This window comes from Pan troglodytes, chromosome 5 (genome assembly GCF_028858775.2).
Source record: "Pan troglodytes isolate AG18354 chromosome 5, NHGRI_mPanTro3-v2.0_pri, whole genome shotgun sequence".
NCBI lineage: Eukaryota > Metazoa > Chordata > Mammalia > Primates > Hominidae > Pan > Pan troglodytes.
The window spans coordinates 160,340,384-160,356,029 of record NC_072403.2 but is presented as its reverse complement, the minus strand read 5'-3'; the positions used below and the strand labels follow the sequence as shown (position 1 = coordinate 160,356,029).

Sequence of the window (15,646 nt, the reverse complement as noted above, 5' to 3'; positions counted from 1 at the left end):
CCATTTGTCATCTTGTAGGATTTTTCTATTAAGTGAGTCAATGTTAAGTGCTTAGCTCAGTTCCTGGCACATAATAAGAACTCAATAAACATCACCTATTATTACCTGTCTATGCCTTTTCAATTTTTAGTCTATATAAACCACCCCATGAAGATTTCCTCCATAAACATATTACAAAATAGCCAGGTGGCCCTCCCTACAGTTGGTTTCCTTGAATGTAATGACACTAAAGAATCTTGACACACAGCTTGTCAGACATCTAGGTAATTTTCAGATTCCTTTGTTTACATGCATACAAATAAAAGTTAAACTTCTCATAGAAAATACTGCTAGTCTCCTACGCAATGTCTATTCACCCTCTTTCCTTAAGAAAAGAACCCTGGCCAGGCACGGTGGCTCACGCCTGTCATCCCAGCACTTTAGGAGGCCAAGGCGGGCGGATCATGAGGTCAGGAGATCAAGACCATCCTGGCTAACATGGTGAAACCCCGTCTCTACTAAAAATACAAAAAATTAGCTGGGCATGATGGCGGGCACCTGTAGTCCCAGCTACTGGGGAGGCTGAGGCAGGAGAATGGCGTGGACCTGGGAGGCGGAGCTTGCAGTGAGCCGAGATCGCGCCACTGCACTCCAGCCTGGGCGACAGAGTGAGGCTCCGTCTCAAAAAAAAAAAAAAAAAAAAGAACCCTATGTTGTTCAGGATAGCAATGTGCTCCGTTAAAAATACTCACTTCTCTAAACTCCCTTATAGCTATGGTGGTCAAGTGACCCAATTCTGGGTCCCCTTTCTTTGCTTTATTTTTCTCCATACCATGACTTTAAATATGTAATTTTTGTTCTAGTATATGCCCCTGCCTTCAAACGTAAGCTCGTGACAGTTCTGTCCATCACTATATCCTGGGCCCCCTGAAGGGAGCCTTCTACAACCAGTAGTTGGTCAGCAAACAGCTGCTGCACGAGGAAATGAGTGGCACACACTGGAATGTGGTGGACAGGGTTTCTAGGAAAGCTCTGCAAAGCACAAGGTTTAGCCTTGGGACCTACTGCCTTCTTCCCTCCCTTCGCCCTGCTTTTTCTTCCCACCTAGAAGATGCAGCAGCCACTTTGAGGCTATGACAGGAAAGAAAAAGAAAGAAGAAAAAAGAAAGCAGTCCAGCCATCTGGGTTTCCGAAGGCCGACTTGAGTCATGGAGCCAGCCCTGGACCCATTCATGGAACTCAGATGTGTCTAAGGAATCACTATTTGTCAGGTTTTCTGCGACTCGTAGCTAAACTCATTTGTTGTAGTTATAAAGCTATTTCCCAGCCCTCTCAAGAAAAGCCTTACCCTCTAAATATTCTTGAAAGTGTCTGGTAATAGAAAATTAGTTAATTTCACCTGTTCAGCCAGTTGACACAAATCCGAGATTGAGCAATAAAGCAGGTATGTCAGAGGCATTTGAACCAGAGCGTCTCCACCTTGAACTGGGGCTGGGTAAAATAAGGCTGAGACCTGCTGGGCTGCATTCCCAGAAGGCTAGGCATTCTTAGTGACAGGATGAGACAGGAGGTTGGCAGGACTGGTATCACAAGATACAGGTCAAAGATCCTGCCGATAAAACAGGATGCAGTAAAGAAGATTGCCAAAACCCACCAAATCCAAGACGGCGATGAAAGTGACCTCTGGTCATCCTCACTGCTCATTATATGTGAATTATAATGCAATAGCACGCCAAAAGACACTCCTAGCAGCACCATGACAGTTTACAGGTGCCGTGGCAACATCTGGAAGTTACCCTATGTGGTCTAAAAAGGGAGGGATGCTCAGTTCTGGGAACTGCCTGCCCTTTCCCCAGAAAACTCATAAATAATTCACCCCTTGTTTAGCATATAATCAAAAATCAACTGTAAGTCTATTCAGTCGAGCAGCCCATGCCACTGCTCTGCCTATGGAGTAGCTATTCTTTGGTTTCTTTACTTCTCTGATAAACTTGCTTTCAGTTTACTCTATGGACTTGCCCTGAATTCTTTCTTGCATGAGGTCCAAGAACCCTCTCTTGGGGTCTAGATCAGGACCCCCTTCCAGTAACAGATAGTCTCATCAATAAGCGATGTAGATAGATATAAAGAGAAGAGGCTCAAATGAAATCTCCCTTGGCCTTCTTTATTAAACTTCCAGTGAAAGCATATGGAGAGACCAGATAGTGTAAGAAAATAAGGATGAATGGGGACCCCACCAAACTCATAATGGGGTAGGGAGGGTCTGTTCTTTCTTTCCACACACCTACTTACCTATCACCTACCTATCAACCCACCTCTTGTATATGCAGGTCAAGCACATCTAGAGGCCAGCAGCCCCACTTGGCAGGGGCATCCACAATAGATGCTGAGATGCCAGGTATGTCGGAAATCTCACTGCTTGTCTCTCTCCCTCCCCCTCTTCTGGTCAGAGCTAACTTCCTGTGACTTGAGACTTTAAACCCTGTTAAATGCTAAACACTACTGACAGAAGTGATGTTATTTTTTAGAAACAGACATTTGAAACATAATTAAGGCCAGATACCTCCCTTGGAATAGGTTTTAGGTGGGCAAGGAGGACGGAGGCGCGCACACAGGGGGTCCCTGAGACAAGCTGGGAGACTGGATCTGCGAGGCAGGAGTCGCAGGAGCAGTGCTCAGCTTCCACGCTGCCTCCTTCTTTGCATTTCTGCTTCTAAGGGTGGGCCCCTGCAGGTCTTGCCCACATGTGTTTTCTAAATTCTCTTGTTTTTGGAATAAAAAGCAGAGAAAACTTCTGCCCACAGAACACCACTCTGACGCAGAATGATATTTTGGTTGGCAGAGACTTTTGCAGACACCAACCAGACACAGCCAACTGGTTCGCCAGGTCACCCTTTGAGGGTCCTGTACTCAACAGCAAGGCTCCCAGGAAGCATTTTGATGTAAGGGAATAGTGAGATTGTCTATTTGCATCTTCAAATACAATGTATAAATTATTCTATAGCGACAATGCATCAAACCTATTCAAATTATAATCTGACTTAGGATTTTCAGGGTGATACATCTTTAAAAGCAAATGAAATTTAAACACAAAACCTCTTGGGAGATTTTATACAAAATAATCATCAATGCAAGAATAAGTATCACCCTTCTGCAACCATCACAGCAACACTGATTCAGGCAAGAATCATGGAAAGAATCTAAAACCAACAGGTAAAAGTTTGATGAGAAACATAATAGTTTCATGGTCTCAGATGATCGCCTCACAATATATGTATATACATACATACATATATATATATAATATATATAAAAATATATATAATGTGTATTATATATAATATATATATTATACATATATTCACTACAAAGAAGAAATTGTAACTTCTCAGAGAAAACCTGGCAGATACCACCTTAAGTGAATGACCAAAATTAATATCACTAATAATGAAATAAAAGGACATCACGGGCCCCCGATGTAATGCACTGTGGCGCAAAAAAACACAAAAACAAATAAGCCCTAAACAACAAATACTTCATCAAACAACTAGCTTACACTCTGAAAAAGGCTAAGAAACCCTTTCAGATTAAATGTGACAAAAGACGTGACACCAACATGCCATGAGTGATTTTTTTTTTTTCTAAAAAGTGCTAGATTGGAAAAACACTGCTATAAGAGACATTATTGGGACAATTAGTAAAACAAATACAGCCAGCACGGTGGCTCATCCCTGTAATCCCAGCACTTTGGGAGGCTGAGGCGGGCAGATCATTTGAGGTCAGGAGTTCGAGAACAGTCTGCCCAACATGGTGAAACCCTGTCCCTACTAAAATACAAAAAATAGTAGCCGGGTATGGTGGCGGGTGCCTGTAATCTCAGCTACTCGAGAGGCTAAGGCAGGAGAATAGCTTGAACCCAAGAGGTGGAGGTTGCAGTGAGCCGAGATGACGCCACTGCACTCCAGCCTGGGCGACAGAGCGATACTCCCTCTCAAAGATAAAAAAATAAATAAAAAAGAAAAGAAAAGAAAAAGAAAAACTTGAATAGAAACTATGTATTAGAAAAAGTTATTAAGTTTCCTGTATTTGGTCATTATACTATATTATTCTGTAACAGAATGTCATTGTCCTTAGGAAATATTTGCTTAAGCATTTAGGGGTGACAATCATGATGTCTACCATTTATTCTCAAACAGGCCAGCAGTAATAATAATTAATGGTGGTGTGCGTGTGTGGGGGGGTGTGTGTGAGAGAGAGAGAGAGAAAGCTCAGGAGTGTGCAAATGTCAACAACTGGTGGCCTACGTGAAGATTACATGAACATTCACTGCACAATTCTCAATCCTTGAAACTTTACTGTAAGTTTAAATTTATTTTAATATTTTTTTCTTTTGAGATGGGGTCTTGTTCTATCACCCAAGCATGATCACAGCTCACTGCAGCCTTAACTTCCTGGGCTCTGGGGACCCACCTGCCTCAGCCTCACGAGTAGCTGGGACTACAGGTGGGCACCACCACACCTGGCTAATTTTGCGGGGGCTGGGGGCGGGGGGCTGGTGCTGGATCAGACAGGGTCTTACTATGTTGCCCAGGCTGATCTCAAACTCCTGGCCTCAAGTGATCCTCCCACCTCAGCCTCCCAAAGTGCTGGAATTACAGGCCTGAGCCACTGCATCCAGCCATAAAAGTTTTCAAAAGAAAGTGTTTTTAAGTTAAAAGCAAAGGATAGCATAGTTTTCAAAAGCCATTAACAGAGAAATAAAGGACAAAATGTTTTTAAACTTTCAAATTGTTTAGAAACACATTAAGTTTGAACCACTTAAAATTACAGAGGCAAAATGACAATATTACAAATGGAGACAGTGGGCGTGTGTTTAAAATTTTTTGTTAACCTCAGAGGAGGCCATCAGTCTCTCTCGGCCACAAGAGCCATGCCACATTTTACTAAGTAAAGGATATAAACACGGAAAGAATGACTCTCCACAATTGAGGGGAAGAAGTACTACCCAGCCTAACTAAGGTTAGTACAAATTTGGTGAGTCACTTCCTCTTAGGAGGAAGAGCAAACATTTCTCGTTTCCTGAAGGATTCAGAGATTCTGAGGGAACACCTGAGCTCTCAGCCTGAATCATGGCACATAATAAACTAGGGCAGGAAAAGCTACGGCCCGTTCACTCGATGCTTCTACCCCACCACAATACCTCCAAGTTCAAAGTCAATGTCAACTTGAGCCTTTTTTGTCTATTTCAGCCTCCATATTACTAGGTTCCTGGGAGGAGGCAAGGCAAGCAAAACAAAAAAAGCTGATGGGGTGTGCACAGTTATCTTCTCAACCGGAGTGGGCAGTGGCCTTGGTTTGCTATGGTACATCACCCACAACGTTCCTCAGACCAGAACAAAACCCACAAAGCCTCTTAAGTTTAGAATTATAGCTTTCTGGCAAAGCAGCCCTCCTCCCAGAACCGCCTGTGCCAGCAGCACACACACGTGGATGGATTAGGCAAAGCTGTGCTCTAAAGCACACACACGCTCTCCCCAACGTGTGCTTTGCATTCCAGAAATACTTGATGCCTAAACCACTTCTGTGCCTCCCTTGGCATGAACGTACAAGTGGCTCCGTGCCAAAGGAAGCGTCTGTTTAGAGATGTGGACTTTCTTTAAATTTTTTTACCATGGAAGATCACAAATAGAACATTCTAGTACAATGATGATGCAATAAAGCAGAAAAAGAAAAGGTTTTAGAAAAAAGATTCTCTTGTTTTTGTCTTATTTATGTTGCCTAAAAGAAATACTGAAAATATAACATGAAACATAAAATTAGCTTCCATGAGAGCAGAAATTACAGGGTCCAAGTTGGGTCAAGGAAGCAAAAATATTACCTTTAACAGGAAACGCTAGGGATCATTTGCCATTTTTTTACACACACATTCATTATTGTTTTAAGGTCACCTACCAAAATGAGGTGCAGAAGACGGGTTTTTAATCATTGGTTTATTCTGGAATATAGTATATTTTATATTTGTATCTTGCTTCGTGATAACTTTTATCCTACATTAAAAATTAATGTAAAAGATGAAAATCCATCTTGGTTAATGCACCTATCCTTTCCCTTTCTATTTCCAGAGATTTATTTAGGGTTTATTCACAATAAGTGTAAAATCAGTAACTCTTCACAAAATCCTCAGACATCACCAACTGCATTACAAAACACACTCTTAGCCACCTAGATACACACACACGCATGCAACATGTTAAGGAAAATGACATCGCATAACTCCATAGTACATACGCACACGATCGCCTGTTTGATTTCCGTCAGCATGGACCTAAAAGACACCTTCTTGGAAGGTGGTCCTGGGCAGAGGGAGAAAGACTTACTTTCTTTCCACTTCTGGGGTTGACACGGCGCTACAGAAGCCAAGCGACTCCTACGAGAGAAGATTCGTATAGTCAGTGTGGTCAGAGCAGCAGGCTTCATCTGATTTGTACAGAGTGTCACTTAAAAAAAAAAAAAAAGGCAGAAGCAAAACTAGATGATTAAAGTCATTGTGCTTACTTCGATCTGGGACCGCAGCTGAAGTGACGTGGGGCTAGCATCGGGTTTCTCCTAAAACAGAACAGATGCCGGTTTAACGGGACTTCCAAACATGTCACACGCGAGAAAGACAAATAGACATGTAAGAAGAGAGGGGAGGATTCGGGAAAGGTTGGGGTATAGAGTGGGAGGAGATGGCAGAGATAAACAGATTTTCTGGGAAAACTAAAATACTTTTAAAATGAGAGCTCTAGCCCCCTAAGATTGAAATATTTTCCAAACTTTGTTGCCAGACTCTGCTGACAATTTTATTTCAGAAGAAAAAAAGCACAATTTCAGTCAAGGGGACTGACAGTTCATGGTGAAAATTCTGTGGATATACTTAGTTGGTCACTAAGACACTGAATTTACTGCAACCCATTTGAGTTTAGCTGTTTTCCAACGACACTAGACTTCCAATCCAATTTTTTTTTTTTTTTTTTTGAGACAGAGTCTAGCTCTGTCACCAGGCTGGAGTGCAGTGGCATGACCTCGGCTCACTGCAACCTCCGCCTTCTGGGTTCAAGTGATTCTCCTGCCTCAGCCTCCCAAGTAGCTGGGATTACAGGCATGCGCCACCACGCCCAGCTGATTTTTGTATTTTTAGTAGAGATGGGATTTCACTATGTTGGCCAGGGTGGTCTCGATCTCTTGACCTCGTGATCCGCCCGCCTCGGCTTCCCAAAGTGCTGGGATTACAGGCATGAGCCACCGCGCCCAGCCCCAATCCAATTTTAAAATTCTAAATGTATTCAGAGCACTTAATAGCTTAGGAGAAGTTGTTAATGTCTTTAGGAAGTTGGGAAGCTAACTGAATGTTATCTTGCAGCCTTAAAAATCACTACACTTCCCTAACACAAATGAACTGACCTATCTGGAAATTTAAAAACAAACACTCTCGGTATGGAGTTGATAAATGAAATATAAATACTTGATATTAAGAATGCACTGAAATATCATTAAATTGTGAGAGGCAGAAGAATCAAAGAATATTATAGATAAAACTATATAGTATAACGCCCTCATTTCATAGTTCAAGGAGGCTGTATCTCCTTTGAAAGTAAAAGAAAATGAAGAGTATTTAGATAAACAAATTACCTGTGATAAAAATAAATTATGTAAATTATGCATTTTCACACGCATCTAATCGTTCAATTGCCCTTTTCATCATTAACACAATTATAAAACTACACCAATACCGAAAACCTTTTGTTGATGTATAAAAGTAGCAATAAAGTATTAAAATAAGTATAACTCAGAGCAGTTATACTTTTAAATAAGGAACAGGAATCCAGCACGAATATAGAGTATCGGAATGAATGCACTTTCATGCAGGATTGTGGGGGAGTGTTCTGGGAATCTGTTGCTCAACAATGTGCATGTGGCTGACAACACTGCACCGCACACTTGGGTAAACTGTTGGGAGTGTGAATTTTATGTTACGTGGTGTTTTTTTTGTTTGTTTTGTTTTATTTTTTGCCACAATGAGAAAAAAAGAATGTGCTGGGATGAGTACATCTGAGAATGGGATGACTGTAGACAAGCAGCCAGAAAGAGAAATGGGTTTTAATGGACAAGAATTTAATGAACTGGCAACTCACTCATCCCCTAATCTCAGGCCCTTGTTATAAAAAGTTATCACAGTGGCGTAAAACCTCCATAGAACTCTCATTAACATCCTCCTGGTTTTCATTGCTGCCGCTGTTCATGACAGACATATTTCTGTACCAAACTTGATACACCATTTCTACCAAACAGTATATGGACAATGTTTTGAGTTATATATTCCAAGTGTGAATGGTAGGATGTCAGGCTCAGGTGCAGTTAACAAAGGGGATATATACTTTTGGACATTTCTGGTGCTTACAGACCAATCGCAATTTTCCAGGACCTAACCTTTCAGCCTCACATAGAGAAATTTACAAACTTAAATAGCAGGAGGTAAGCAAAAGTATAATTAGCAATTTTTTAATCCCAAATCTTCTTTCCTATTCAGGAGTTGGTACAGAGAACTCAGAGTGATGATGAAACTAAATTGTTAGTTTGTCTGAAATTTTCTCTGAAATTGCTCCTTTAACACCCAATTGCAGCCCATGACCTTCTATAACCATCAGCAAAAGTGACTGGTTCAATTCACCTCCCCTCCTCCATTTTTACCTTTTCTTCAAGCTCTAAGTTTCTACCTCACTAGTAATCGTAATAGTCATGCTAGGAAACGATCTTCTTTTATTTATCTGCATTTTTTGAATAGATTTTATTTGCTAAGTGCATCATTTGCCATGTCATATCACAAATGTAACATATATGGTACATTATGCAAAATGTACCTGTCCCTGCATACAAAGTAGTTGCTTATTAACAACCATATTAAATGTTTGATGATAGGGAAGCAAAATTTTAATCATTTCATCTTAGCATGTTCATTTGCTACTTATAATAGGCATTTGATTCTTTTAGCTATTTAAACAAATTTTTTTTTTTTTTAAAGAAACAGCATCTTGCTATGTTACCCACACTGGAGTGTAGTGGCTATTCATGGGCGTGATCATCACGCAATGCCGTCTTGTGCCCAGAGCTCAAGCCATTCCTCAGCCTCCCAAGTAGCTAGAACTATAGTTCATGACCACGCCCAGCTTGTTTAGCTACTTTTCAGAAAATTGATTGGGGCTATAGTTTGACATATAATGTTAAAATCATGGAGACAGGCAATGTTTTCATGCAGGACGTTTGTTTTATCAAGGGCAGCTTACTGATGTTGAGCAGGAGATCTTGTATAGTGATATTTCTAGTGACTTGTTTTTTTTAAGACCAAGTAAGAGAATAACTTTTTCAGGACGTCTTCTTAATTTTATCCCCCGAGGATAAGAGATTACAGTCATCATTTAGATGCATGTCTTCTAGCAAACACATTCTAAAGTAAAAATATTGCACAACTGAGGAGAAGCTTGTAAAGTCATCCACTAAGTTAAGGACCTATAAATGATTGGAGAAAGAAAAATGGAATAAACTATTGGCAAAATTCCGTTATTATAACACTGATGAGTGTCACATGATGTCAATGACAAAAGAGCAGAAGAGTAATTCCTATAATGTGCCATGTACCATGCACCTGACTGCTCAGCCATGACCCCTTTATTCAGAGAATAGCTGATGGTTTACACTACAGCTCCCGATCTGGATGTCACAATGTAGACAGAAATAGTAAACATTGTGAACCTCATCAAAACAATCATTGAGTATATGTGTAAATATGTATAACTTTTGGGCATGTTGTACACTGAGAAATAAGAACCTTCTCTCCTCCCCTAACATACGCCGACTGTTTCATTTACTACTGCCGTGTAACAAATCATCCCAAATGTAGTGGCATAAACCAGCAAGCACCTTATGATGTTCACAGGTTCTGTGAATATGAATTCAGAAAGGCAATAGCAGAAAAGGCTTGCTCTGCTCCACAGTGTTTGGAGCCTCAGCTGGGAACATGCAAAAGCTGGGGATGACTTGATGGGTGGGCTGTAATCACTGGAAAGCTTGCTCACTCCCATGTCTGGAAGCTGATGCTAGGGCTGCATGGGTTGCTGAGGCTTCCTCACAGCAGGATGCTGGGTTGCAAGAGTAAGCATATGGAGAAAGGCAGGCAGCAGCTGTATTGCCCCTTTGGTTTTTTGGTTTTTTTTATTTTTATTTTTATTTTTATTTTTGAGACAAGGTCTCATTCTGTTGCCCAGGCTGGAATTCAGTGGCGAGATCGTGGCTCACTGCAGCCTTGACCTTCCAGGCTCAAAGGATCCTTCCACCTCAGCCTCCCAGGTAGCTGGGAGGCACATGCCTCTAGGTAGCACATGCCACCATGCCTGGCTACTTTTTTTGTACTTTGTGTAGAGATGGGGTTTCACCATGTTGCCCAGGCTGGTCTCAAACTCCTGGGCTCAAGCAATCCGCCCACCTTGGCCTCCCAAAGTGCTAAGATTTGTATTGCCTCCTATAACAGCCTCCTATGGTAAGATATCTGCCAGAGTCACAAGCCCTCCCAGGGTTCACGGCCACCTCTCTCAGCTGGGGGAGTGCCAAAGCCACATCGTGAGAGCAACACTGGATGGCAGACATCGCTGTGGCCAGCTTTGGGAATTACAGTCTGCCATGCTGACTGCCAAGGAAATGGGCCTGCTCATGAGTTTTCAAAATGAGGAATGGGGTGCAACCATTTATTCATGACAATATCTGGAAGGATTATCTCGTGGCTTTTACAACGTTTACTCAAGTATATCTTGGCAATAGTCAGCCTGAATTATCACTTAAGGTCAAAATATTGCACTGTATTAGGCTGCAATGATCATGTCTCTCATTTCAAACCTATGATTATAGAAAATTTTAAATATACAAAAGTAAAGAGAAGAGGGTAATAAACTCCCCAATTCCTACTACCCAGCTCCAACAATCAGCAGTTCAGAGTTGATTTTGTTTCCTCTATGCCTTTACCGTTACTTCATGTTCATCTCATTTTACTTTGAAGAAAATCCCAGACATCAAATCATGAAATATCACCATTTCTAAGTTAAGAATTAGCTATCAGAGTTCCTTAACTGTTGCTCAATCTTGAGCACGTGGCTCAACCACCAAGAATTTGACTCCCTCCTGGTACTGGAGGACTTTCTTTGGTCATAAGGAAAAATCATATTTATGAAATTTAGACACTCCATCTAAATGTTGCAAAGGGACATGAAGAAATGCATTCTGAAGTTGAATGTAACTTTAGAGTTTATTAGAAAAGTATTCACTATTGTTTCCTAAGTGTAAATATACTATCCCTTTTTTTTTTTTTTTTTTTTTTTGAGTCAGAGTCTGGCTCTGTCTCCCAGGCTGGAGTGCAATGGCGCGATCTTCGGCTCACTGCAACCTCTGCCTCCCAGGTTCAAGTGATTCTCCTGCCTCAGCCTCTCAAGTAGCTGGGATTACAGGTACCCACTACCACACCCAGATAATTTTTGTATTTTTAGTAGAGATGGGGTTTCACCATATTGGCCAGGCTGGTCTCTTGGCCAGACTGGTCTCCAACTTCCGACCTCGGGATCCATCCACTTCGGCCTCCCAAAATGCTAGGATTACAGGCATGAGCCACCACACCTAGCAATGCTTTCAATATTTTTTTCTTATTTCCTCACCCCTCCAATAGAGACAAGTCTCGTTATGTTGGCCAGGCTGGTCTTGAACTCCTGGCCTCAAGCAATCCTTCCACCTCAGCCTCTAAAAGTGCTGGGATTACAGGTATGAGCCCCTGCACCTGGCTACATCCTTTAAAATTTCTGAATATGATATGCACATAAACTTTGCTTGGAAAAAGCATATTCTAAGCAGAATTTAATGAGAAATTACTCCTCAGAATGACCTGGGAGAGCCACACAACACTGGTGGCTGAACTTGAACCTTAAGTTAGGGCATTATAACTTAGTTTGAAATGTTTTAAATACAGTAAAAAAAGAAAGTGAATTGTGAATTTTTTCTGTGGCTGGTGAGGTGAGAAGATTTTGAAATTTGACCTATAGATTGAATTGTTCATCATTAAGTCACATATGGATACCTTAGTTAAGAATGACAAATCTCATTAACATTACAAACTCTTAAAGAAACCCTCCCAAGTTAAGTGTAACAGTGAAAACTAAACACAAATACAAATATATCCCAACATAAACGCATGCATGTTTGTTCATATATGAATGTGTACACATAGAGGAAAAAAAACACTGAGAGTGAGAGTATATCTCACTGAATTTTTTTACAAGCATGTAGTCTTGCATTACTTTTTTCTACAGATGAAAGATTAGCTTAAAAATACGATCTCCAGGCCACGCACGGTGGCTCACGCCTGTAATCCCAGCACTTTGGGAGGCTGAGGCGGGCAGATCACGAGGTCAGGAGATCGAGACCATCCTGGCTAACACGGTGAAACCCCATCTCTACTAAAAATACAAAAAATTAGCCTGGCGTGGTTGCAGGCACCTGTAGTCCCAGCTACTCAGGAGGCTGAGGCAGGAGAATGGCATGAACTCAGGAGGCAGAGCTTGCAGTGAGCCAAGATTGCGCCACTGCACTCCAGCCTGGGGGAAAGTGCAAGCCTCCGTCTCAAAAAAAAAAAAAAAAAAAAAAAAAAAAAACTCCAGTTCCCCTATGTTTTTAAATTATCTACATATGTATGTCTATAAATGCAGAAGAAAATATCTAAAAGAATTCTACACGCCAATGGTTACTTCTCAATTTATAACCTTTTTCAATTACTTTAATATATTTTTAAAACATAATAAAAGATAAATATAACAAATTCCTTTTGTAATAAAAAGCATACATATACAAATTATTCATATATTTTTTAAAACTTAATAAAAGTCTCCGAAGTTAACTTTGATAACAATTTAAGAATGACAAATCTCATTAACATTACAAACTCTTAAAGAAACCCTCCCAAGTTAAGTGTAACAATTAAGTCCAACAATTAAGCTAAAAAGCTACCTAAGAAATGTTAAAACAGGCCGGGCATGGTGGCTCACCAGCACTTCGGGAAGCTGAGGCGGGCGGATCACGAGATCAGTAGTTCAAGACCAGCCTGGCCAACATACTGAAACCCCGTCTCTACTGAAAATACAAAAATAAGCCAGGTGTGAAGGCACACACCTGTAGTCCCAGCTACTCAGGAGACTGAGGCATGGGAATGGCTTGAACTGGGAGGCAGGGGTTGCAGTGAGCAGAGATCACGCCACTGCACTCCACCCTGGGCGACAAAGAGAGACTCCGTCTCAAAAAAAAAAAAAAAGAAAAAAGAAACAAAAGTATTAATACTTTATTTCTCTAGTTAGGTCATGGCTAGTATTAAAATATTTTCTTGATGTGTTAAAATTTGTATATTTTATTATTAATAGAGAAGGTCCATGCTGAAATGATTTCATATTCATACTTTGACTAAAAGAGGCTCCGCTATAGTATGGTATAGTTAAAAAGAAAAATGAATCAGGTGATCAAAAATCTTACTGAGGAGAAAAACCTCAAATGCATTTATTGTCAGATTGGACAATTTGTAGAAAAAATAGTTCCATAAACATTTATTGTATCTAATACAGAAGCTAAAAAAATAAATAAATCCAACAACAAAAGCAAAACCCAAGTATTGCAAGATGAAATCAGTAGTTTGCCAAAACCAAAACCGAAACAAATGTGTACCTGTGTGTGCTTTCACCTGCTTGTGTATGTATACACACACACGTCTACAGCCACACTAAAAGGGACTAGGTCAAATACAAAACTAAGTCTCTGACCCTAAATGATGACATTCTGGCTTTAGGAGCTACATCCCATTGTGCGAAATACCAGACTCAAAAACCCACCCAGGGCAGAATTAGATCCTGGAAAACAAATATCATGCTCTCATCCCCACTCCCACTTTGTCTCCACCTTCCTGTGGAAATCCACACGTTCCTCCTCCCTTAATGCTGCCAAGGCTGCAAGCCAAATGAACTTCACAGCTGGAAAAGCAGGAGGGACAAATCCCCCTTCTGTTCCAAAAATGGAGAGGAAGAATACCAGGCGCCCACCAGCTCAGCTCAGTGCCAAGTTCTCCTCCTCCACACTAGGTACAGGAAGGAGGAGGTGGAAAAAGCCAGAGGCGATCGGATGCTTAGCCACATGCAGCTAAAAGTAAAATGCCACATGCTACTACTGATGCATGCAATTAATGGAGGGACCCAAGCTCTGAACTGCTGTGGAAAGTTGCTGCCGGTCACAGATTTACGTGTTTTTTATTACTTTACAAGAAGGCTGTAGAGTTGTGGTATCTCCCAGTTGGCAAACTATATTATATGTGTTCTTCACCAGACAGACCCTTACCAAGTAACAGATAAACTAGATGAACAGAAACTTCCAGGTAAACTCTACTTAAAAATGTATATATTGGTCAGGCGTGGGGGCTCACGCCTATAATCCCAGCACTTTGGGAGGCCGAGGCAGGCAGATCACCTGAGGTCGGGAGTTTGAGACCAGCCTAACCAACATGGAGAAACCCCATCTCTATGAAAAACACAAAATTAGCCCAGCGTGGTGGCGCAGGCCTGTAATCTCAGCTGCTTGGGAGGCTGAGGCATGAGAATCGCTTGAACCCAGGAGGCAGACATTGCTGTGAGCCGAGATTGCGTCACTGCACTCCACCGGGGCAACAAGAGCGAAACTCAGTCTCAAAAAAAAAAAAAAAAAAAAATTATATTACCTTGTACACTATCTAGTCTTGGCTTTTATTTGGTTTCCCTGCTTATTACAAATGGGTCCATATGATCAGATTCAAGTAGGTTATTTCTTACCTTTTAAAGGGGGCCCCTTTCTCCATGTTTTAAACCTAAAAATACCATTATGTCTTTATTTTTATTGAAAATTCAAAGAGACTCTAACTATTTGCAAAGTTCTGGGAGTCCAAGCGTTGACTCCATGACCTGCTGGCTGCTGTTTAACCTTTCAGTCCTGGCTGACCTGTCTCAGACGAACCGGCTGTCCCACTAGATGAGCTCCAGCAGTCAACACATGGACTAGTGCAGGGCGGTCAGGCATGTAGATCCCAGGGCAACCTGAAAGTCAACATTCTCACCCTTGCCAGGAAATCATTCCACTCGTCTGACTTCTCTATTCCAGTCAATTCATGGAACATGTGTCGATTTTACCAGGACTTAAAATTCAACATTGTCAGCCAGGCGTGATGGCTCATACCTAATCCAGCACTTTGGGAGGTTGAGGTGGGTGGATCATCTGAGGTCATGAGTTTGAGACCAGCCTGGCCAACATGGTGAAACCCTGTCTCTTCTAAAAATACAATAATTAGCCGGGCGTGGAGGCCGGCATCTGTAGTCCCAGGCACGAGGGAGGCTAAGGCAGGAGAATGGCTTGAACCCGGGAGGAGGAGGTTGCAGTGAGCTGAGATCACGCCACTGCACTCCAGCCTGGGCGACAGAGCGACTCTGTCTCAAAAAAAAAAAAAAAAAAAAAAAATCTATTGTCTTAGGAGTCTTCTCACTCCCCACTAAATCAGCTGGCCAAAGCTACTGCTTTTCTCTTCCCAAGGTTT

General features: G+C 41.4%; 1 protein-coding gene across 6 annotated transcripts in view; it reads right to left on the bottom strand.

Annotated features, from left to right (window-relative positions):
- The window catches only part of SASH1 (SAM and SH3 domain containing 1), a 283,948-nt gene that overhangs the window by 104,387 nt on the left and 163,915 nt on the right, over positions 1-15,646 (bottom strand). For 4 of the 6 annotated variants that reach the window (XM_024357457.3, XM_009452183.5, XM_024357455.3 and 1 more), the window contains exons 3-4: positions 6,535-6,585; positions 6,357-6,406 (exon numbers count right to left, since the gene is read on the bottom strand). The exons of 1 other annotated variant lie outside the window; for it this stretch is intronic. In XM_024357457.3, coding sequence (XP_024213225.2) covers positions 6,357-6,406; positions 6,535-6,585 — 101 coding nt within the window. The remainder of the gene's footprint in view (positions 1-6,356; positions 6,407-6,534; positions 6,586-15,646) is intronic. One more of the 6 variants, XM_024357456.3, reaches the window with a different exon arrangement.